Source organism: Hydra viridissima, unplaced genomic scaffold (assembly GCF_058129835.1).
Source record: "Hydra viridissima isolate aposymbiotic clone 2 unplaced genomic scaffold, HvirCarnegie_v1 scaffold_17, whole genome shotgun sequence".
In the NCBI taxonomy this organism is placed as follows: Eukaryota; Metazoa; Cnidaria; class Hydrozoa; order Anthoathecata; family Hydridae; genus Hydra; species Hydra viridissima.
The window spans coordinates 3085600-3110000 of record NW_028324316.1 but is presented as its reverse complement, the minus strand read 5'-3'; the positions used below and the strand labels follow the sequence as shown (position 1 = coordinate 3110000).

The 24401-nt window shown below is 27.3% G+C and overlaps 3 protein-coding genes across 6 annotated transcripts in view; 2 read left to right on the top strand and 1 right to left on the bottom strand.

Annotated features, from left to right (window-relative positions):
• LOC145183681 (uncharacterized) overlaps nucleotides 1-7902 on the bottom strand; it is a 32057-nt gene extending 24155 nt beyond the window's left edge. The window contains exons 1-8 of one of the 3 annotated variants that reach the window (XM_090074626.1): nucleotides 7583-7902; nucleotides 6979-7209; nucleotides 5267-5415; nucleotides 4730-4922; nucleotides 4442-4525; nucleotides 4158-4268; nucleotides 2785-2884; nucleotides 949-994 (exon numbers count right to left, since the gene is read on the bottom strand). In XM_090074626.1, coding sequence (XP_089930752.1) covers nucleotides 949-994; nucleotides 2785-2884; nucleotides 4158-4268; nucleotides 4442-4525; nucleotides 4730-4922; nucleotides 5267-5415; nucleotides 6979-7209; nucleotides 7583-7768 — 1100 coding nt within the window. In that variant the 5' untranslated portion in view covers nucleotides 7769-7902. Of the gene's footprint in view, nucleotides 1-948; nucleotides 995-2784; nucleotides 2885-4157; nucleotides 4269-4441; nucleotides 4579-4729; nucleotides 4923-5266; nucleotides 5416-6978; nucleotides 7210-7582 lie in introns of those variants that run through there. The other 2 variants (XM_090074627.1, XM_090074629.1) reach the window with 2 other exon arrangements.
• A 4345-nt stretch (nucleotides 7903-12247) lies between these two features.
• LOC149877102 (uncharacterized) lies at nucleotides 12248-20413 on the top strand. 2 transcript variants are annotated; one of them, XM_090074733.1, is made up of 11 exons: nucleotides 12248-12641; nucleotides 12713-12900; nucleotides 15430-15632; nucleotides 17772-18119; nucleotides 18318-18479; nucleotides 18572-18710; nucleotides 19152-19299; nucleotides 19463-19635; nucleotides 19712-19873; nucleotides 19993-20121; nucleotides 20243-20413. In XM_090074733.1, exons 1-11 carry the CDS (start codon nucleotides 12448-12450, stop codon nucleotides 20293-20295), a joined length of 1899 nt encoding a protein of 632 aa, XP_089930859.1. In that variant the 5' UTR covers nucleotides 12248-12447; the 3' UTR covers nucleotides 20296-20413. The 2 variants fall into 2 exon arrangements, with proteins under 2 accessions (XP_089930859.1, XP_089930860.1); XM_090074734.1 differs by having other exon boundaries at nucleotides 12314-12641; nucleotides 15430-15636.
• Nucleotides 20414-22221: 1808 nt separating this feature from the next.
• LOC149877101 (UPF0669 protein v1g209471-like) lies at nucleotides 22222-23935 on the top strand. The gene has a single exon (XM_090074865.1). The coding sequence runs from the start codon at nucleotides 22357-22359 to the stop codon at nucleotides 22936-22938; it is 582 nt and encodes a 193-aa protein (XP_089930991.1). The 5' UTR covers nucleotides 22222-22356; the 3' UTR covers nucleotides 22939-23935.
• Nucleotides 23936-24401: the final 466 nt, after the last annotated feature.

The window sequence follows — 24401 nt, the reverse complement described above, 5'->3', positions numbered from 1 at the left end:
AAACAGTACTTAGATCAGGAAAAAAATTTTTATTGAATCCAAGACAAATTACAGTTGTTGGTATAAAAAAATATATATATTGTCACTAAATGAAGTAGACATTTATCTCATTTAAACCATTTAATTGTTTTTTCTTGGATAACTTTAAAGTTGAAGGGTCAGAAGTTAAACATTTAATCAGAGTATCAGAACAAATTCAAAGACTTCAATATTACAAAGGAATTTGCAAAACAATCTTTGTTTACAAAACAATCTTTTTACAAAAGAATTTGTATACAATCTTTCTTTACAAAACAATCTTTTTACAAAAGAATTTGTATACAATCTTTCTTTACAAAACAATCTTTTTACAAAAGAATTTGTATACAATCTTTCTTTACAAAACAATCTTTTTACAAAAGAATTTGTAAAACAATCTTTGTTTACAAAACAATCTTTTTACAAAAAATTTACAAAATCTTTCCTGTGTCAACAATGTTACAGAGTAAGATATCAAAGTTATAGGAGACATCAAAGACAAATGTTTCCATTACAGTGAGTAGATATCAACTTGCTCAAGTTATTGAAAAACATTGAAATAGCTTCATAGGAGCATATCACTCAAACAAATCAATTTAAAGGAATTGCCAACAAACAAAAAGATGACATTTTAATAAAGTGATTAACTTCAAATTTATAAATTATTTCAATAAAATTTTTTAAAGGATTTGCACAAATAGTTGTAAATTAATCAAATTTTGCATGATTATTTCTCAGTCATTAATAAAGTTATTACATAACTCCTGCTTAGAAAAAAAATAATAAGGGGTCAGAAAAAGTTGTGCAATATTTGTACAATCCTTTACCCAACTTTCCAATGTCTTGTGGGGGGGGGGGGGGGGGGGGGGACTAAATATCATCTTAAATTCTTAACTTTCAAAAAAATTAAAAAAATGTTAACAAACTTACTTAATAGGTCCATGTACCATACCATCTTTCAGCATTTCACAAGTATCTAAATATTTAAAAAATATCATTCATGTCTTGAGAAAACAAATACCTTATATACTAAGATATAAGTCAATTTAGTGCATCAGTCATCTATTTTTAACTGAAAAGAGTAAGCAATGCTTTATAACTGAATTAGATAAGTATGTAAGTTGACTTGTTGTATAAGTCCAGGAAATGAAAGATTTGAAAACATTTATCCAATAAATACTCTTATCCTTTTTGGTTACACTCAAGACATTTGTAGTATAGATTAAATTATTTTAAATTTCCGGTCCTACAAATTAAACAATTGGCAGGCTGCAGAATGTTGCATTTGCTTCCTGTAGCTTCTTTTTATATGAAAGAATAAAAGAAATAAGAATAATGAAGAACTAAGAATATAGAAGAGCTCTGCTAACGCATAACTTTTTAAACAATTATGTAAACTCTTACACAGAATTTGTCAGGATCAAAAAATAGCATTTTCTTTCTGTAGCTCTATCACAAAAAAAGTATTTAAAGTTTTTTTTTTTTTAACAATTTCATTATACTACAGTTTTATTTCCATATGCTTTTCCCATATTGAAAAGCATGCTGTAATTTAATTATGTGGTTTACTGTTTAAGCTACATAGTTTAAAAAAGTAGAGTAAACCATTTTTTATGTGGTTTGCTCTTTACTTCTTTAAACTATGTAGCTTACTCTTTAACTAAACAAAACAGATTATTAGAAATTTTCTGATGTTAATTGAGCCATGGTATTTAGAAACTAATTTGCTTTAGTCATGCTTTTTGGAAGCTAACCTTTAAAAAATCTTTGCCCAACTGGTCCATATTTCTCTTTTGCTAAAATTTTTCTTGATCACTTGTGCATATCATATCTGATTAACACATGTGAATGATAACAAAACCCCTTTTGATTATTAGTCAACCCTGCGATGATACAGTGTTGCAATGTTGTAATTTTAAAAAATTCAGCTTCTTATTAGACTTGCAGCACTTTTTATCGGTTTCAGAAATAACAAAAATGCATTTTTTTTTTTTACTTGAAATTGTTGGTATTTTTTTTGGTAAAAGGCAAACTTTAATAAAAAAAAAATCAGAATTTCCATTTTCCATTTCCATTTCTATTCAGCCTGACGGTTTTGATAAACTTTGATATATCAAAAAATTTTTATTTGAATAATTGAAGTAATTGGGTTTTCAAAAAGTATGAAAACTGTGTTTTTATTGGTGCAATTATGATAGATGGTCATCTGACTAACGGTTTTGATAAACTTTGATATATCAAAAAATTTTTATTTGAATAATTGAAGTAATTGGGTTTTCAAAAAGTATGAAAACTGTGTTTTTATTGGTGCAATTATGATAGATGGTCATCTGACTAACGGTAAACTTTGATATATCAAAAAAATTTTCTTTGAATAATTGAAGTGGTTTGGATAATTGAAGTGTGACAAAGGGCAAAAACAGTAAGTATCTCAGATGAGCCCACTTTATGGGGTGAGACAGCTTGACTTAATTATTTTTTAATTTTGGAAAATTTATCTTTTTAATAGATATCGTGAAAGTACATAGCAAGATCACTTTTTTTCTATTCATAATTTGAATTTTTAAATTATTATTAAGATTGAAGTTGAGATCTGTATCATTTCACCCCAAATCTCAAAGCTTGTTTTTAAAGAGTATGTAGTATAAAAAAATTTAAGGATATTATATCATAACAACAAAAGCTAATATAGAAAAATCAAGTTTACAAGTAAAACAAGAAATAGAAATATCAAATAAATATAGAAACATTTCAAGCATTTCTTACCATACAACAATGAATCATATTGATTGACCAGCAACCTATAATATCCCTCCATAAAACTGCAAAAAGATTCACATTCTTCTTCAGATTCACAGAATAGAATCTAAATGAATTTGCCAAATGTAAAAAAACTTGAAAAAATACTTGAAACTGAACCACAAAGGATTGAGAATTAGACATTATGGATAGTGCTAAATATCATTTGATTGATATTTAATTTTGATTTTTAAAAAATAAGAGTTTTTAAATGTGTTTATGGTGTTTAGCTTGATGGCTATTTGATGCTTTTTTAAAAATTCTTTTAATAACTGCTTAAAAATGCTGAGAAAAATTGAATAAAAAGCATAAGAAATTCCAAACTTTAATAGTAAGAATGTAAAACTTTACTATATAACAAGGTTGATACCAAAATCCTTATATTTTGATTTTATTTGACTCTAAAAATCTCAAACTTATGTTGTCACAAATATGCCATGTTTTTAAAATTTTATCTTATGTTTTCAGGTGGCAGGAGAAAATAAAACATTTTAAGTTAAACAATTTAAATCAAAACCCAACAAGAAGAATTTTAAACCATATTATATATATATAAATTATACAAATAAAATATAAAAAACCTAACTAAAAGACCCTTGCTCATACACTAAATTGAATTTCTCAATAATGTAAATTAAGAAATCCTTAAAGAAGGATTCACCATAACTCAGAATACTTTTAATACTTGTTGATTTTTTAATGACCTTATGCAAAGTCATGACCTTATGATAGTCAAACTACAAAAAATATAATTGATGATTATGAGCCTAGATACTAGGCCGGTATATAGGGATTGTAATCTATATAATATCTAAAGCAAACATAATTTAACAGTAATTTATTTACACTGCTGACTCATATTAATTAATGGTTGATTATCTTTATCATTAAATTTGTTGAAAATTTATTTATACTTTAACAGTTTTTATGCTGTCAGTGTTTTTTATTACCAATTTATTCTTAACTTGATATTTCTTGGAAGAATTTTATATCCATGCACCAGCTTAGCCCAAGAGCATATTTATTTGCATTTCTGAAAGTATCAACTATTATTTTTTACACTTTTCACATTTCTAAAAGAATTAACTATTATTCTTTTATACTTTCAATCAAACTCTCTATTCCATTCATTCTTTTACCCCCAAATTGGAATTGTTTTCAAATGAAAGAAAATAATATTTTCTATCTGCTTTTATATTTATCATTGCAACATCATTTCACAAAAATATAACATTCATGATGATATATAAAATGAGCTTCTCAGCCCAGCATTTAACTATTCATTTCAAAATTTACTATTTCTAGAAACTTATTTCATTATTTGTTGTTTTATCTTTTACCTCAACTCGTTCATTTCGTCTAAGAATTTTAAGTTCCCTTCCTTTTCCATTAACATAATCCAGGACTTTAACACCACAAATTTCACTGTAAGGTGATTGCCATATGCATGACTATAAAAAACATTAACAAGTCATATTCAATTGAAATAAAAAAGTTTATGGAAATTATTTTATTTATACTTTTATTTTCAATTGAGAAAACTCAAAGTTAAAACAATAACAGTTTTAATTCTCAAAACGCATTTATAATTACAATTAGTTATCCACAAACAACTTTTTTTTACCCGGACATTAGATACAGTAAACTTGCAACAAATATTCGTTGGAGTTAAAAATATTTCTCTTTTAATAACTTTATCACCTTCATACTAAACCAAAAATTTAGCATTGTAAATGTTCAATATAAGATATTAACATTATACTCAATTAAGATCTAAATTTTAAAAGTGAAAAAGCAACTAAAAGCATATTTTGAAATTATACTTCATCGAGACAAATTAAATAAAAAGCGAACCTTTAATCCAATGATCAAATTTTTAATAATATTTATCTACATTTACTTCTTTGTTTACCTTTATCATACAAAAAAGCTCTTCTCTGTAATGTTCTAAGTGTTCAATTTCAATAATAAAATCATTCCCAGGGTCAGAAACATTTTTAAAACCTTCCAAAGATCTTTCAATTTTCTGCTTGCATTTAGAAATATCACGATCAACACCTCGGTTAGGATATTTTCGCAAGATACCATCAATGTTAAAGAGGTCTCTTAAAAACATTTTTAAAATATGAACAACTTTACATTTAAATTCTAAGTGCATCACTAACTTAAACAATAGAGATAGCAATAATCGTTTGAATAATGGTAGCAAGTTGTAAAAATATTTTTTATAAAATTTTTTCATATAATTAGCTTGAATATGTGGTGCACAGTGCAGGCTCCAAAATGGGACAAACCTAAACCATAAATACTTCCTTTTTATTTAGAAACACTCATAAATAACTTTTGCTCCGAATAAATCAATTGACTGGGATTTCTGTAACATATGATAAATAATAAGTTGGTGGCATTTAAGTAGTAAAAATCATAAAATCAAGAAATTATTACTTACTTTTTTTTATTTTTCAACAGATCTTTTAAAGGAACAAAAGTTTCTTGGTGGACAATGTACATTTCTAAGATAACCATTCTTAATAAGTCAGCCTCATTTTTACTTTCCACCAAATTAGCATAAACTCCATTTTTAAAATCATAGCGACACTAAATAGAAACAAAATTAAAAAATGAAGAAAAAACATAGTACAAATATTTTCTAAAACTACCTGTTATACAACCAGGTTACATTGGGTTGAAAAAAGAACCCCTTTTTTTTTCAGAAAAAAATAAAACATTTTTACACAAATAATGAATTTTATTCAAATATATATTTTCAGAATTCTAAGCTCATAGAATTCTGGTCTTTATTAGTAGAAATAGATGGTAATCTGATGGTGTATAACCAGAGCTTAATGGTGGATGTGGCATCCCAACCAAGCTGCAATAATACTTCATGAGTTACCAAGATATATGTGGTTTATGATTGCTTGCTCCATTTTTATTAGCTGTTGACAGTAAACTACAGAACTGATTACTTGGTTCTTTGGAAGCAGTTAAAATAAACAGCACTTAGTAATCCTATGATTTTTTTGATGCAAACTTTGCTATGGTTTATAATGAATTATTATGATATGACCATGTTTATTTGAATTGATGCTATTGAAGACCTTTTGATTTGATCGCATTAGAAATGTGCATCTGAAGTATTGCTTTGATGCATTAAAAGAATCTGTTTCTATTCATTTGGAATCCAAATATCAAGTTTTTAAAAAGTTTTTCAACTTTTTAACAAGACTTGTTAATAAAAGCTTGGTATTTGAATTTTAAATAAATAGATGAGTTGGCCATTTTAAATAAATTTTCAATTCCTGAAGGAGTAAACTTAACCATTCTACGATCTCTCATACAGTTATATGATTATCAAAATCAATTACAGATTTGGTTTAGTCATTATCATCTTTGGTAGATCAACTAGATTGTTGGTCATCTTTGAATGAAAAATCTTCAGAGCAGAAAAATTTAAAGAAATTCTGACACATAGCATTTCTTAAGCAATCAACATCATGACTTCATGTATCTTTTAGTGAGCCTCAGTAGCTTGTTTATCTTTACAGTATTAAAAAAGCAAAAAATATCAAAAATGTTCATTTATGCACTAAGGTTGACACATTCTTTTTTACACTCAAACTACCAGCTATAATGTAAGCAGCTTTAACAAAATTATGCACAAAAATCTTAAATAAGCTAACAACTATCAAATATTAAAAGTAAAAACGATCAAACATCAGAAGAAAAAAATTATATTGACAAATCTTATTACTAAACTTTCTTTCCAACTTTCATAACTAAAAAAATTTAATGTGTGCAGCTTCATCTTTTTCTATACTAAATTAATGGTAGATAAACCATGATCAAATATAAACTGGATTTTGATATTTTGACCAAAATAAATTTAAAGTTAAAAAAAAAAAGAAAAAAAAAGAAAACCAGTCAAGAGCTAAGAATATATATCTTTACATATATAATATTTAATCAGAAAAACCATATCAATGAGTTTTTTATGTTTAGTTGAATTGAAGAAACAATATTAGAAAAGATATTGTGAAAAGTTAAACATAAATTAGTATTCTTGAGTAAAAAAAACTATATTTATTTTTACTTGCATTGTTATATTGTTTGAAAATGTAAAATAGAGTTATAAAAAAAAGTATTAATAAAAATTCTTACTTGCATCAAGTAATACTGATAAGCGCTAACATCTTCACTTTGACGTAAACTTGAAACATTTAGAACTTTAAACTGCAATCGCAAAAAATATTTTAACCTCCTATCTAAATTTTGAACTTTTTTAGTTTGAATAATCCATTTTGGTGCAGATTTCACATAGGTTTTCAAGCCGAAAAATATTGCATTACACGGATGAATCTCACGAAGCCTGCATGCCTCTTTTATCAAGTCCTAAAAAATATGTCTTTAATATGGTTTCTACAAATTGACATAGAAAGAAAATGATAATCACAACATGTAGTTACTCAATAATTTGAGATTTTTGATTATGAAAATTTTGTCTTCATGAAACATTACTTATGAGAACAGCTATTGATTGCAATGTATTAGATTTTCAAAACTTTTGAATTAAATTTGGTTTGTGAAAACATTTTTAAATATTAAATCTGAACACCAATATCTGAAAAAAATATGATAGACAACAAAATCATTATGGTGAATTGACTGTATTTTAAAGCTGTACATAATGAGCTACAACCAAGTCAGTAAAAATATCGATGAGTTAAACATGTCTGAAAAAAAAGTAAAAGAAAATAATGCTCACTGTAACCAGTAGCTCTCTGGGCTTAATAAAAGATCTTAGAGAAGCTAAGTCTAATTGTTTTGATATTCCATCTATAAAGTGAATTTCCAACTTGTCTGGTGTTTCTTCTACAGTAGTTTTTTTTCGAGGAAGAAGATTTCGTAACCGATCATGAATAAAATTACCCGAATTATTATTACTGCTCATGTTTACTTCTTACCGCAAACTATTGTCTTTATTTTGATAAAATGACCATTAATTCAGCATTCATTTTCCAAGAATAATTGTAGATCTCCTTTCTGAGATTTCAGCAAAATGGACTTATGGGTAAAATTGTGAGTAAAGGTGGATTTCCACGGAAGAAATTTTACGTAGAAATTTTTTAAATTTGATTTCGATTTCGATTTCGGTTTTGGTTCGATTTTTTTTTACTCGATTTTTTTCGAAATCGATATTTCGATTTTCATTTAGGTTTAGATATTTAACTCATTAAGACTACTCAAGTGAGTATTGAAGGCAATAAACCAGCAATGATAATTTAAAAAGAAAGAAAAAAAGACAGGCGTGATTGAGAAGTAAAAATATCTTGATTGGCTAAGTAGATTCCATTTCTCAGTATTTACATTCTTGGTATTTCGGTTTTCCAAGACTCGTTTAAACATGCAGTTTTATATAATTTTACAAAGCTACAATAGTTTATTGACAGAAAGAGTTTTTGAATATATTTAACCATATTTAACTATGATAGGGTTACTCTTTTTTTTTAAGCGTTTTTGAAAGTTAGGAAGCTGACCTACTTTAGACCGTTTTTACGGAATTAAAAAGCTAAAACGTTGGCACCTTATCTTCTCTTTATCTTATTTTATCTCTTTATCTTATTATGCTAAGTACGTCCACCAAAAAAGTTGCATGAAAAGTAAATATCCCTGATCTCACTGAGCGTTTAATTACTTTTAAATTAACTATGCTTGACTCGAAAGCACCATGGACGTATAAGAGATGGACGTGCGAACCATGCTCGTTGTGCATTGTTACAAATCTTTCGTTTTAAACAATAGAAATTTAATTCTGTTAAAGTCTTTCTGTTTCGTCGAAAATTTTTGGTCTCATCTAACCAGTCACATCAACTTTTCTTTTCAGTTATTAAAGATAACAGTAATAGAACCAAGTTTTAAGCTTAATTTTATATAGATAGACATTCTTCATTTTTTAGGAAATAACGCTGATGATGATATAGATATTGAGATTATTTACTTAACTACTTTAGTGTATGTATAACTAGAGATATAATAAATAACACAAAATATCAACTAGTTTTGTAGCTACCTAGAGCACATTGGTTTCATGTCCAGGGAACTACTCCATCAAAAAAATAATTTGTCACAGTTTTAAAGAATTTAGCATAGCCAAATTATGGCAAACCACAACAATAACTAAGTATTTAATATTAACATAATATGATTTACCAGCTATATATAAACTAATTTTTATTTGACAAAAACAAAGGGCTTATTATGTGCTTTTTATGACAAATGAAATAATATATGAAATATGAAAAACGAAAGCATGAAATATCTGGCCGCATTTTGCAAGATAATTATAAATTTGAATAACTTTTTAAAAGGAATAATTTTTTAAATTTGAATAACTTTAAAAACCCCATTAGAAAATACACCAACTAAAAAACAATGCATAGCGGAGTATATATTATGGTGCTTATAGAGTAGTCGAGGCAAAAAATTGCGAAATATTGGAAAAATTACTAAAAAAATACACAAAATTAAGGCGGTGAATGAAGGACCAAGGAGTTGAATATAACCAGATTTTGATAAAAAATTTTATTTAAACTTTTTTTACATTTCGCTATACTTTTTTAGTCATTTTAAAATTAACCTTACAGGTCTATTAGGCCGGGTGAATAAAAATGAACAATTGCTTTTACTCAGTAATTGGTCAGCTTTACGTGAATTAAAACTTCAGCAGTTTTCCTCATATTTTTATTCAATTAAAGGTAAGCAATTTACTCAGTAATTGCTCAATTTTACGTGAATAAAAACTTAAGGAAAGTTGTTATTCACGTAAAGCTGACTAATTACTGAGTAAAAGCAATTGCTCATTTTTATTCACCCGGCCTACTTTATCATTAACAGACTTTGTTTACACAAAAAATGTTCCCAAATTTTCAAATTTTCATCTCGAAAAAATTATAAAATCTGTTCGAGCCGACAACTAATTTCCTTTACCTTGGTGTAATTTGTTTAGTAATTTGTCTACACGTGAAGTAGTTACTTTATCCTGAACAGTCTTGTTAAACAAATGTTATAAAAATTTTAACTAATATCACGTGATCAGAGTTTCTGTTTTAAACCTGTCGGCAGCTATTTTAATAGATTTTTTGTTGACGGGTGAAAATTTAGAGTTTGTCGGAAACTCGCATGCTTGCTAATTTTCGCGGTCTCTTTGATGTTAAACAATGAGTTGCACATCCATCTCTTATACGTCTATGAAAGCACCAATTTTCCTTAAACACCGGACGGTAAAGGAAACAAAAATATTAAAGCAAAAAAAGAGCTCTTTTATGACAGTTAAATTCTGCGGCGTTTTAGTAAAGTACCAGATCTTGCAAACAGATTTTCAATAGTCTTTAACAAACCTGAAAATTTTAAGCTTAAGAATTTCATACCTGAAGAAATTGATGTAAATTGAGAACTAAAAGACTGCATTAGCAAAAATTTTTGGCAAACAACTGTTCATATTTTCATCAAAATTGTAAAGAATTTAACTTGAAACATGGGAAAATGATCTTTATTATAAAAATATTCAAAACTTTTTGAAAAGATCAGCTTGTATTACTGAAAATCTTGATAGAGATGTTAAGTTAGAGATTAGCTTGTTCAAGGAGCTGGAACTGGTCAAACTACTTACAAAATAAGATTTAAAAATAAAATCTTTATGTAGAATATCTTTTTTGAAAAATAAAACTAATTATCAACATAAATAACTTTGATAACTAAAAGATTTTTTTTTTATCACGTTTTTTAGATTTTATAATAGCAAATTTTATAATAGCTAGTTAATATTAATTCTGTTCAACTTTCCTAAATATCGCTGTGTTACTGTAGCTCTCATTTTTACAGGGAGTTATTAGATTTTGCATAATTTATTAAAAATAATTAAATGCTCAGAGGTATCATGGAGATTTTTTTTTTTTTTTAAATTTCTTTTGTAACTTTATTAAATAATTTAATGGAATAGGAAAGTGAGGTTCAAATATTTTAATTTTTCTACACCTAAAATGGAATGGTATAGCCCACATATTCAACAGTATTAGTCTGCCTTGACAAGGCAATTTTTTTGAGTAAGCAATTCAAGGTTGAGTATGTTGCTTCTAAAAATTAATGTTTATAGTCATAGGATGCTACTGTTTTATTAAGTATCCCAGCAATTGCTGTATCAGACACGTCAGTTTCTAACTCAAATCGTTCATTCTCATTATTAGATCACATGACCTAATACTCGATATTTTTCTTGAGAGAAATAAATACTTTAATACATGAAGAGTCTAAACGAAGTATTTAAATTTTGACTAATGAGGCAACCTTCTTAGAAAAATTAGAAACCCAACGTGAATAGTAAGAGAACCAACTCAATGTTCGCTTCAGGGATTTTGCATCAACAGGTATAAGTAGTTCCCGAAATATGAGAAATTGCTCAGCGCCTGGTATGTATGTATGTATGTATGTATGTATGTATGTATGTATGTATGTATGTATGTATGTATGTATGTATGTATGTATGTATGTATGTATGTATGTATGTATGTATGTATGTATGTATGTATGTATGTATGTATGTATGACAACAAATATGTACCATATATATATATATATATATATATATATATATATATATATATATATATATATATATATATATATATATATATATATGGTACATATTTGTTGATAACTGACTTCGTAATCGAGAAGATTTAGAGATTTTTTTGAAAACTCATTTTTAGTTGTTGTAAGTTAAATTTTTCGTTTTAGCAGCTAAAAGGAAGCAGCTGTAGTTAAGTTTTTCTTGTGTCACAAATTGTCAAATTAATAAGATAACCAAAAGCAACTTTTAATTTTCTTTAGCAATAAAGTTATCCTATGTCCTAAACTGTGTCCTAAACTGTTACTTCGTTTGTTACACCAAACGGCATACGTTGTAATTTAGGAATGTTTACAAACTTTTTTGTCTTCAGCATTGTAATTACTATAGGTTTACAGTCAAGTGTAAGGTTTTCCAACAAGTTCAGAGGCTCTACACTTACTGTAGCAAGTCCAACCAAAGGAGGCTCTCTCACTCCACTAAAATTTAAGTGTTAAATTTCGGTGCTGAGACTGAAAATCAATATCTGGAATAATATCAGCGCACAAATTCGTCCATAACACGGAGTCTTATATTGGAGAAATTATTAAACTTACGCCTTCGTAACATGAATTTCGTAAAAATGTAAAACTGATCATAGTGCAAAAATATCTACTTGATTAAAAAGAAAAGTACAAATTCTTTAATTAATTATGCTGACTTTTGTTTTTTAAAAACATAAAATATTATTATCAAGTTAAGCATCGGTTTTTTTTCATGAAGTTCGAAAAGTACGTATGCAATACGTAAATATGAGGAGGTAAAATAATACAAGAAAGTTTATGTAAATGTGATCTGCACGAGGTAAAATAGAGTTTTGAAAGAAAAAGTCACAAGTCAGATAAACCCTCTACACGCCCCATGTGCAAGAAGTAAATGACGTCATTACTTTTTTTGTATATGTGTGTTTTGTTTTGAAATTAAAAAAAAAAATACTTTCAGATAACTTTTGATCTTTTTAATCAAAAATGTTTTTGAAGTTATTTGTATTTTTGTTTATACTGATTATTTCTTGCGAGACTGTAGATATTCTACGAACACGACCAGCCGTCGTTGCTGTTGGGACTGATTGGAACAGTGAAGTTTTGGCATTTCTTGCTTCAGATGGATTGCTTTATTGGACTGACGTTAAAAGGAAAGATGTTTTCAGTGAGACAAATTGGTAAACAGAAATACCGTAAATTATTTTACGCATACATTTATCAGGGAGTCATTTGTTTGCACCTTTTTTAGGAGATATATTGAGCTTCCTTCTGGTTTAAAGATTTGCTCAAATCCATTAGCGGTAATTACAAATCAGAGCGAGATTCTGTTGTTCATTCATGCCAATAATGGACAAGTGTACTATGCTCCTTTTGATCAATCATTTTCAAATAAACCGAAATGGATCAGCATCAATAATGATTTGCCTTTTGATGAAGGTAAAGCTTGTATAAAATCTAGTTGTTAATGTATTGCAATTTTGTACACCCAAGTTTTACTGATTAGTAAATAACTACATCCTTTTAGTAATAAAGTATTTTATTTCTACATGTAAATGAAAGCAACCTTTTATATTTAAATTTAAAATACCACATTTATAATTCAAAAATTTCTTTTTTCAAAGTTTTAGTTCTTTATTGGTTTAAGCCTTCAAATTTATATATTTATACAAATATATCTGATGAAAAGTAAGTTTTAATTGTTAAAACTATTTTAGATAAATTCTTACTAAAGTTTTGCTTATCTAAATTTCAATAATAGTCTTGTGAATCATATTCATCTACAAATCTATAATTTGCTCAGTCTAAAATATATTACATTGGTTTTAGGTAATGAAAAAACCAAAGTCAATTTATCCAAGCTGGAAATTCTTTTAACTTGTAATTTGTGAATTTTAAATTTTATATTTACATTTTATATTTATATTTCAATACGAGTAATCCTATTGAAATATAAAAAAATCTCAGCTCCTCAGATCTTATAAGTAAAATCAAGAGTAAATTCAATTTATTCATGTAACAATTGAAGAATTACTGCTATCCTCTGAAAAATATTCTTTCTGGGATTTTTAAGAACATGTACAAAATATTTTTTTTTTAAGAACATGTACAAAATATTGTTAATTCTTTCTTCTAGCATTAAATATTTTTGAAGGCTTTTGCATTAATTTTTATAGAATAATGTTACTCAATATATAAAAGTTAAATTTATGTATTATTATGTTAAAAAATTTTAACATAATGATACTTAAATTTAAGCTTTTGGGTAGAGAAACTTAACTTCAGGGCCAACTTTCTTTTTGTTCATTTCAGTTATAATGCACGTCCACTAATTAAAGACTACTGCCACATAACCTCTTAAAATGATCTTGTTGAAATACACCTTGTTGTTTTTTAAGTTTGTGGATTATTGTCTGTATTACGCTTCTATACCCCAATCTTGTTATCCCAAATATCTATAAACTGATAAAACCAACTGAAGTTGTTACATCATTGTACCTTTCTTGTTGTTCTTCAAGTTGCAATTGTGAGTTTAATCCTTTATCTAAACGAAGTAAACACCTTTTTATTTTCTCAGTACAAAATTTAAACATGGATTCTAATCTAAGTATTTGATTTTGGTACGGTCATTTCAAACTTTCTTGCACTGTCAACTATTTTGCAAATGAAATTCTGCTATTGATTGTTCAAATGAACTCTTTATAAACTATATAATTGCTAACATTTAAAACATAGTTTTTATATAAAAATAAAGCAGTATGTGTTTTTCAGTTATTAAATATTTATCACACCTAATTATAAAAGGACTTCTTAAAGTGTAGCATGATTTTTTTTTTCTTCTAAAGAGTCTATAAACCAAGTTTAACACTTATTTAGAATTCAAATTTAACACTTTAATTAGAATTCTATTTGCAAGTTTTTTTTTTAGTAATTTTTTAAGAAATGTAGTTTATCTTTGAAATTATAGTTCTATATGTTTCTGGTGTTTTTCCAGTTAGAGGTTTTATGACAAGGAAGATAATAAGAAACTAAAAATATTAAAGTAAAAGAAAATATTTTACATGAGGGTGTTTTGAGATATTTAACCTGGAAGTTGGGTTATAAAAAATTAGCAGTTTTCCTAATTTTTAACCTTGTTTCCTTCATATTTCTTTAATCTAAGTGCATTTTAGAATTCTGCATCAAAAAAAATTCTAAATGCATATTTTTACACTTTTGCGATTGTTATTTCTCATTTTATTAAGAGATTGAGTTGAAAAAAGTCTTGTGAGCATCAGGTCATTTTTGGAATGGTAAAAGAAGTTTAAAGAAAGTCTGATAACATATGGTTCAAAATTTCCAAAATTTTGTGTGCTTTTATGTGGATTTACACCAATATTAGCAGATTTTTTTTTTTTTTTTTTTTTTTTCAGTTTTTGCAATTGTTTTTCTTTGTGCAATATCAATATTTTGAATCTCTTGTTTCTTTGAAGTTAATAAATTTGATTTTATGTTTCTACTTGATACGTTGTTGATTGAAAATTTATTTAAGTTAAAATAATACCTCTACATTGATGATTTTACTTAGTTGGTATTTTCCATATTTAAAACATGTACCAGTTTAGTTGAATAGGTTCCTAAAATTTCATCATTCCATTTGACAGTCTCTTTAAAAGATGTGAATATATCAAAGCCATTGTCACTTTCCTTAACATTTTCATCAGTTTCAATTGATCACATTTTAATTCAATAAACTTTTGCTTAAGATTATGTCAATTTATAGTACCATTGCACTGTTGCATAATAATATATTATATATATATATATATATATATATATATATATATATATATATATATATATATATATATATATATATATATATATATATATATATATATATAATATATATTATTATTGCATAGTAATATATTTTTACTACTAGTTTTATTAAACATTTATGTTAGAGAATAATACAAATTATTTTAGGAACTGTATGTGCTGCTGGGGATACAATCTCAGTTTTTCCTTTTAACAATGGATTGCAAATATTTGGACGCTCAATTGGCAATGCATCACATCTCTATACCTCAATGATTTTTAATGGAAAATTATCTCCTTGGCAAAGGATTGGGGATCGCTCTCCTATACTGCTAACAGATGCTGCTGTTGCATGGAATTCTTTCACAAATGTTTGTAATAGAACTTATACTAATCTTTTTAATAAAACCTATATGTTACTTTACCTATATGTTACTATATATATATATATATATATTATTTAAGCTTAGCATTTTTATGTATTACATAATCAGGAAGACAATAATAAGATGTTTATAAGAATTTAAATGTCTAGTATAGGAATAGGTTTAGTGCTATCGAGTATGGCATATGTTTTGCAACTTCTTTTTTTTTTTTTTTTTTTTTTTTTTTGCAATATCACTTGATTGCAATAATGAAATTAAATAAAACTATTTCATGTAGTATATACATTTGTATTAAAAATAGCATGCATTTATTTAACATCATTTACTAATTAATTTAAGAAAAAAGTGAAAATGAAAGATCTTTAAAAGTTGGCTTTTTCCCACTATGAGGAAGGGAAAAAAGCTTCAGAAATCGCAAAGTTATTAGCAAATAAAGCTCATTGTTCAACTATATTTCACCGGGTTGACTGTTATCAGCAATCTGGCTCATATCTTTTATTAGAATTGTTTGCTAAGTTGATAAAAACTGAAAAACTAAAAAAACTGACAGATCCCAGGTGAATCTGAAACAGATCTAGTGAACAGTAGATCCTAATGAATAGAACTTGAAATCACAGATTGTTTGAAAGATATATCTAGGCTAATAGAATATTGAAAACAATATTCAGAAATTAAGAAGTTTTGTTTTTTATGGTCAAATCAAAACCATTTGTTTTTTACTTATTTTTTTTAACCCTTTAAATATATTTGTGGTTTGTTTGAGTAAATTTTATTATCTTTAAAGTTAATTTAATCACAAATTTAAAACAAAAGTTTTGCATGGTTGTATAGTCCTTGTGCTGAGTTAACCATTTGTGAATTGACAAATGGATTTTATAAAGAAAATATTTTATAGCACTAACATAAGTGCAATTTAAGAAGATATTCTGAATTAGCACTAGTAAAAATCTTAGTATGCACAATAGTTTTATTTGGAAAATTGAGACACTATATAATTACTTTAATTGTTTGTTCCCTCAAATTAAAAGGTTATTTAACACAAGAGTTTATAGACAATGAGATGAAGATGAAGATGCTGCATTCAAGCAATGGCAGAGTACTGACCATACAACACTAGTATTACAAAGATTGTCACTCAATGAGCTCATTGATTTTTTATGCAACAGAATTGACAACCTTACCACACGCTCCTATACAGCTTAAACAAAAAGTAGCTACCTGAAAAACTGTAAAAAAAAAATAAATAGAAAGAATGTTTATTTTGCTGAAAATTATTAATATGTTTTCCTGGATGAAGTTCAAATACACCACTGGAGCAAAAGTTAAAGCTCACTTTACCCCTTTGATCGCTGGCATCTTCAATAGGAGACAGCAGTTTAGTCAGATATTTTCATTAACAAAACCGGATTAAAGGGTTAAGAATGTATTTTGCTGTATAGTTAGTCTTTTACATTAAAATTGTGCAAATAAAAATTTATTTTATTGTCTATTGCTTTTAGTCATCGTGGCTAAAACTGTTCCTTTCAATAATACAAATAAATATAATTATTAAACAATTATCACATATAAAAAAGTATCTGTTCTCTAAGTACTAACAAAATCACCTTTTTAAATTTTAGTTCTAATCCAAAGGTCTAAAAAAAAAAAAAATTGGGGAAGGGGGTGGTTTAAATAGTATTTGAAAGAAATACAATTTTTACAAAACAAAAGCAAAAAAAAGCTTTTATTCACTAACTCCTCAAAATTTATTATCATATATCTGCTTCAAAATCTGAAAAACTAAAAAAAAAATTTTGACAAAAATATGCTTCATTAATCAGATTCTAATGGGTATTTACTGATTAAATTGGCATAGCTGCTGTAAAAATATCTTTTCAAATTACAATTTTTATACCAAAAGGCCAAGCTGACATGATAAGCATGCTGACTTTGTGTATGACCAAGAGTAAATATGTCTCTCTTTACATTGATTATTGTACAGTTGATGATTGTTTAAGCTTTCTGCAGTATGCATAAATTTATATCTAAGAATTTTTAGATTTCTTGCTTTTGCAGATGCAGTTAGAAAGATATTTAAAATTAAAGAATGGAGATATTATAAAGTAGCATATGCATTTTGTCTAGATGTTTGAGGCTTTTATTGTTGCAACTGATGGTTACATTTATCGAAGCTGGCAGTTGTCAATGTATAAGTGGTCATCCTGGGATCAGACAGGATTTTTTGCACCTTCCACACATTTTGCTCCAGTTGTACATGGTATGGCAACAAATATGTTTAATGGTAGGTTGAATTTGTTTGTGCATGGAAATGATGACATGTTATATCATATCTGGCAGACAACTTGTGACAAAGTTCCTAATCCTTGGGGATGGTGTACTTGGAGTACATGGAAGCAAATAGGAAGTAAAATGCCCCAAACGCCTAATCTTAATACATTAAGTATTGCAAACAATTTGCATTTAGGTATTGAGGTGAGTGTTAAACCAATATTTTTTTAACTATGTTGAAAGTTTTTAATTATGTTGAAAGTTTTTAATTATGTTCAAAGTTTTTAGTTATGTTGAAAGTTTTTAATTATGTTCAAAGTTTTTAATTATGTTCAAAGTTTTTATCTATGTTGAAAGTGATCTTAAAAAGAAATTTGTTGTTGCTGTTTTAATTTTAAATAGATATTTTTATCTGGAGTTGATGGTAAGCTTTACAAACTTTGGCAGAAAGAAAGAGATGGTGTATGGAATGGTTGGCAGTTGATTGATGCTCAAGTTGAATATAAATTGGCCTCTCTTTCTCAGATTATTAATGATGGATCTGGATGGTGGTGTGCTTATGCTGTGAGTCATTTGTATTTTAAATTAGTTGTAACTGTTTAATTTATAATATTTGTATCATATGTTTAATTTTTTTTTTTTTTTTTGGCTCATAGGTTGATTATAATAGAAATTTAGTTAAAATTCAGCAAAATCGTTCATTATCACTTTCAGCTGACTCAGTTATATCAGGAACAAGCTTTTATTTATCCTGGGATATGCCTGATGATGAAGTTACTAGCAATGATTGGATTGGTATGATTTAGTTAAAATTTTGTAAATATAAATTGGATCAAAATTGTCTCTGAGATAAGTTTAGCTAATATATTAAGGGATTATTTTGGCAGAATACAAGTCATTTCTAAAAATACTTTTCCATAAAACATGTCTAACGCTATATACTATTTTGATAATATGTTAATATTTTAACCAGAAAATGGAAAGCTAATAAAATTTCGCAAGAAAGATAGTTTTTTGCTCTGTATTTTACAATTTATAGATTTTATTTTGAAAACAATCGGAAAGTTGTCCATTTTAGAAAAATTGAATTGAGGTTCTTTGTGTCATTTGTGATTTGCAATGTCAAAAAAAGATGAAGAGTTAGATTACTAATTAGAATCATAGAGAATTTTTTTTTTAAGGTTTTTTTTGTTTTTTTTTATTGTTTTAGGCGTTTTTGACTTTTTATTGTTTTAGGCGTTTTTTTGACAAATACGAGCAATCAACTTTACTTGGATTATGTATATGTTGGAGGTGGTCAAAATCCTTCCTCAAAAGCAATAGCTCATGGAGAAATAAATATTACAACATATCTTCCTGATGGTGTTTATGACATCAGATACTTGTGTGTATATTGTGCTGTTTTTCATCCTTGTTTTTATTGTCTTTAAAAAAACTACTGATATATTGTTTAATGCAAGTTAGGTTGTTGTTGTTTTTTTTTTGTTTTTTTTTCATATAAACAGCATTAGCTAGTTTTAAAATTTCCCGAATTTTCAACATTACAGAATCGATAAACGGTTCGTAGCTGCTCTCGGGATTTCAATATCGGTCAAACAAGATTCTGTAGATATAGAGTGGGTTAAAATATTCCGTGGTATTTTCACTGGCCTAAACCTAAAAAATGTGAACGTCAGCGTTTGTGTAAAAGATGCACAAGAAATAGAGTCAAATTTTCTTGGTATGTTTTGTCTTACCACAGGTATTATTGGTGAAGAAGATTAATCGGTGCAAGATTTAATTTTTTTTATTCCTAGCTGCGTTTGAGCTGTTTGAAGAAAAATCCATATTTGGTGGCCTACAGAAATTGGGTGAGGCAGTCGGTGTTGTTGTAAAAGGGATGAGTGATTGTGGTGTTGAGCAAAACATCATAAGTCGAGTTTCGATTTTTGTGCAAGATTTAATTTCATGTGTTAACAGTAAATAATTTTTTTTTTTTTTTTTTAATATATAAATTTCTTTTAAATTCGATGTATGTCTGTTTTTAATTCCATCTTAGTACTCCATATGAGTTGCACTAGTATAAGTATATTTTTAGAGGGTTCATGTGCTCATTTTGTCATTGATATCGGAACGGAAATACTGGTGCTGTATGAAAATTCATACGAGATTTACGGAGATATCAAAGCATCGATTAATGCGTTCAAAGTAAAAGCTTATGAGCAAGGTAAGTTGATGTCAAGTTAAGTTGATGTCAAGTTAAATCTTTGAAATTATGCTTTTAATTGTTCTTTTGAAGCCTTTTTTTTTTTTTTTCAAAAATTCTGCTATGTTTTACCTTTATTTAGGGGGTGTTAATGTTGGTCGTATTATAAAAGCGTGCATTGATTTGCCTCGATAATCAAAATATATTTTCTCCGAGTATTTTTCAGATTTAACATTTTAAATTTTTTTGTTGTTGTTTTGTCTATGTGTAAAATTAATTTAGAAAATTTAAATATATATTACATCAGTTTTTATTACTTGTTTATATTATAACAAAATCACTTTACAGTTTTGCGTAAATTTTTCTTACTATTGTTAATTTCTTCTTATTTTTCTATTATTTTATCGTTCTTTTTGTTCTGAAGACAATGATTATGGAAACCGCGCCTGTCTTGAATACTAGAGTACGTTTAAACAGTCTTGTTAAGTTTGACTTTAACGTGCTAAAGCTTACTGAAGTCTTTTTCTTCGATTGGTTTAAAAAAAAGGTTTCCAGAACAGCTACTTTACCATAAAGCTATTGATTTTTATGTGACGTCATACAGCCCGTTTAGAAATATCTTTTTTTATGACCAACGTAGAAATTAAATGCAACTTCTTGGGCTGTTTGGGTTTGGAGTAAAGTACGATGGAAATTTGAATAAATGACTCAGATTAATTAGGGCCATTCAATAAAAATTCTTTCCTTTGACTACAGGTTATTGTAATCTTCATCAAAACCTTTTTTTGTAGCTTCTTACTTTTTGCAAGACGCAGCAAAAGTAAGAAGCTACCCAAAAAAGAACACAAAGAAAAAGTCAAAAAAAATGGCGTGCTTTGCGCGTTTCTTTATGATTCTTTATGTTTCTTGGAATTTTAGTTTACATTACCAAACTACCCCTAAGATATCTTATCAATAGGCTTTTTATCACTTTTTTTTATTTGCAATTGAGAAATGGTAAAATATTCTTTTGGGATATAAAATAAATATAGTAGATTTAGAAACTTTTTTTCGTGAGATAATATACATTATTTCATTTATGATTTGTATATTAAAATAGAGTTGATTTTCGTAAATAAACAATATACTTACATTTATGCTTCAATCAAGAATGTCGTGAAAAAAAACGTTCATGAAGTTATTTTTCTAAATAAGTTTTAAAACAAGGGTAAGATGGCAGTTTGTACATAGTGAGTTTGTATAGGTAATTTATATGGTGAAGTTCACGATGTGTAGCTTTTCTATTTATGAATAATGATTTTAAGCTTCCGCTACAAAGCATTCTCTTTTTGTTTTTTTTTGTTTTTTTCCTTGCGAGTGTATACTAGGGATCGCCGGTTACAGTATACGGTATAGTAACTTTACGGTATACTTTACGGTATACTTGGTATACTAAAATTTAGTATACAGATTAGTATACCTGTTTACTTTTATTTGTGAAATATTTTTGGACTGGCTTTAAAATTATATTTTCTTAATGAATTAAATTACTGCATCATGTCTATTATTTGACTAAACATGATTAAAGTGTTTTTTTTTATTCAATTTTTGTTTCTTAGATTTATTTAATAAAAACTTTAATTTGTTTAGTTGTTATATTTTTATACCAGGCTGTTTGTGCTGCTCTTCACCCTTTTAAGATTTAAGATTGTTTATTCTACAGATTTCTCTAATCTGAAATAAATAGTAATAATAGTAATCGAAAAAAAAAAAAGTAAAAAGTTTTGTTTACGTTAAACTTTACAGTATACTTTACGGTATACTGTACGGTATACTTTACGGTAGACTGTACACTAAATCTTTAGTATACCGTATACTGGCGATCCCTAGTGTATACAGAGTAAAATTTCCAATCACTTTAATTGGTTACAAAGTTCCAATCACTTTAGTTGGTTACAAATAGCAAGTTAAAACGGGTAAATTAGAAAATTTTGCTTTATCTAGTTTATTTAGCAATCAATTGTAAAGTTTTACACTTCTTAGAATCTGGCAAGAAAAATTTCAGAGACCTGTAAATTTCAGGTTTTCAAGTCTTAGAAGCGTGTTTAATAGATCAACGCCGAGCCTTCAAGAAAAAAAACAAGTTGTTCGGTAAAATAGTAAGGCATATTTTTCCGATCTTAGGTGTGCAAAATCTCTGCTCTGAGATTGTCTGCATGACACTGGCATGAGTATTTACCTACCTAATACATACCTACCCACTAGGTAATTGGGTGTATGATGCATTTTAAAGAAAACTTTCAACGTAATATAGTTACCAAAATTCGATTTGTATTAGCTTTGGTAGTTGTACACATCTTACCTTCTTACACCGAAAGAATATTATCCTCGATATCATCAGAGGTTGGAGCTGGGAATTATACAGTTTATAAACTTGAAGAGCCAGGAGATGTTACTATAATTTTACAGTCTATTCTTGGAGACGCTGATTTATATGTTTCTGAATCTGAGAGCAAGGCAAATTTTCTAAACTTTGATTTATCATCAACAACATGTGGAGTTGACATGGTAGGTATTCCACATTATTTTTCTAGACCAACGTTTATAGCAGTATATGGACATATTCACTCTCCTTTATCTAAATATAAATTGACAGCTGTTATGAACTACAGTTCTTGGGGTGATTTTCATGTAGAGTCAACTTCGTCTGATTTTTCTGAGATACAACATGAAACATCAGAGTTTAATTCAAATGAAGATTTTAATGACAAAAAGATAGACAATAGTTGGAGTTTTTCTAGTATTTTGTGGGGTATTCTGGAAACTTTTTTTAAAATTCTTTTAGAAGTGATGTTGTAAGAACATGTTTCTATAAATTTGATTAAACTTATAAAAATTAGAATAAGCTAGATTTTCCTATGTTTTTGTGCTAAGTTTTATAGTTTTATTTATTTTGATTAAAGCTCTCTAAAAATGTCTCATTTTTGTATGTGCAAGTTTTGTGTATTATCATTATTGGCTGTTTCATATTTAAATGTCAAACAGATCCAGAGACATTAAATTATTTATTTCAGTCATACAAACAGTATTATCTTTACTATTAATCTTAAATTGACAATTAGTTGATTGAAATTATGTAAATTCTTAAAACTATATTATCAATCTCACAGGTAGCTAGCATAGCTATTTAGGTTAGCAAAGATATGTAGTAAGTATACATATCGTAAGTTTTGCCTTATTCTTTCGATTATATTCAGAGTTCATCCTGTTATTAAATGTTTTACTAAATTCTATTTGATATAAAGTAAACAAGATCAAAGTCATTTTGTTTTCTCTACATCAATTTTTACAGTAATATTGAGTCTTGTCTGTTTCTTAAAAGAAGGTCACTTTGTTCAGTAAAGGAACTAGTATTTTTAATTTCTAATGTTAACATGGCTGGTATTTTTTTAAATTTTGCATGGCTATAAAAGTTTGATACTACAGAAAAAGTTGTAAAAACCCAATTGTTACTCTGATAATAAATCAGCTAAAGTTAATTTTAGTAATGTTACAGTTGGTATGCAAGTGATGTTCAAACAAAAAGTTTAATCCAACTCCCAGTGGAATGAACATTTTGTTTGAACATCACTTAAGTACTCTTTGTAACATTACCTATGAGTATATCATACTGTAAGTGTTTTTATGAAGTGAGATCTAGATTGGATAATCCGACTATCAACTTTTGTAAAAGATTTTTTTATTTTTTTACTGATTTGCATGATTTTTGACTGTATATGCACAGTTTTTTACTCGCCCTCTGTGGTATAAGATGTTTATGGTAGCAATGTTTTAGTGATTCACTATGTTAATATTATGTATACTACTTATTTATATATCTCAGCTAAGGCTGTACCATGATTTTTCCCTAACTTATAAAGACCCTACTATTTGATCTAAGTGATCAGTTTTTATTCCAAAGTACAACCCTTGGTTTTATCTTGGATCACTAAAGTAAATTTTAAGCTTGCTAATTAGGACAATTGGTCCTAATTTTAATTGATTGATTAACATTAAATGTATTTCTAAAGTTGTTTGCTGACACCATAGGTCTCTTCTACTTTTCATCTCTAGCAGCAACCTTCATATCATTGACATCTTGTTACTTTTTACACCTAGAGTACATCTTCCCATTTGAAAATTTTTACAATAATTCTTAATAAATTTTTTTTAGCTTTGCTTAAGCGCTAAAACTAAAACTGGTCTAAAATACTTTGCATAAATTATAAAAACGTCATGAGAATTTAGAATTTCCAACAATTTAATAAAAATCATTTAGGCTC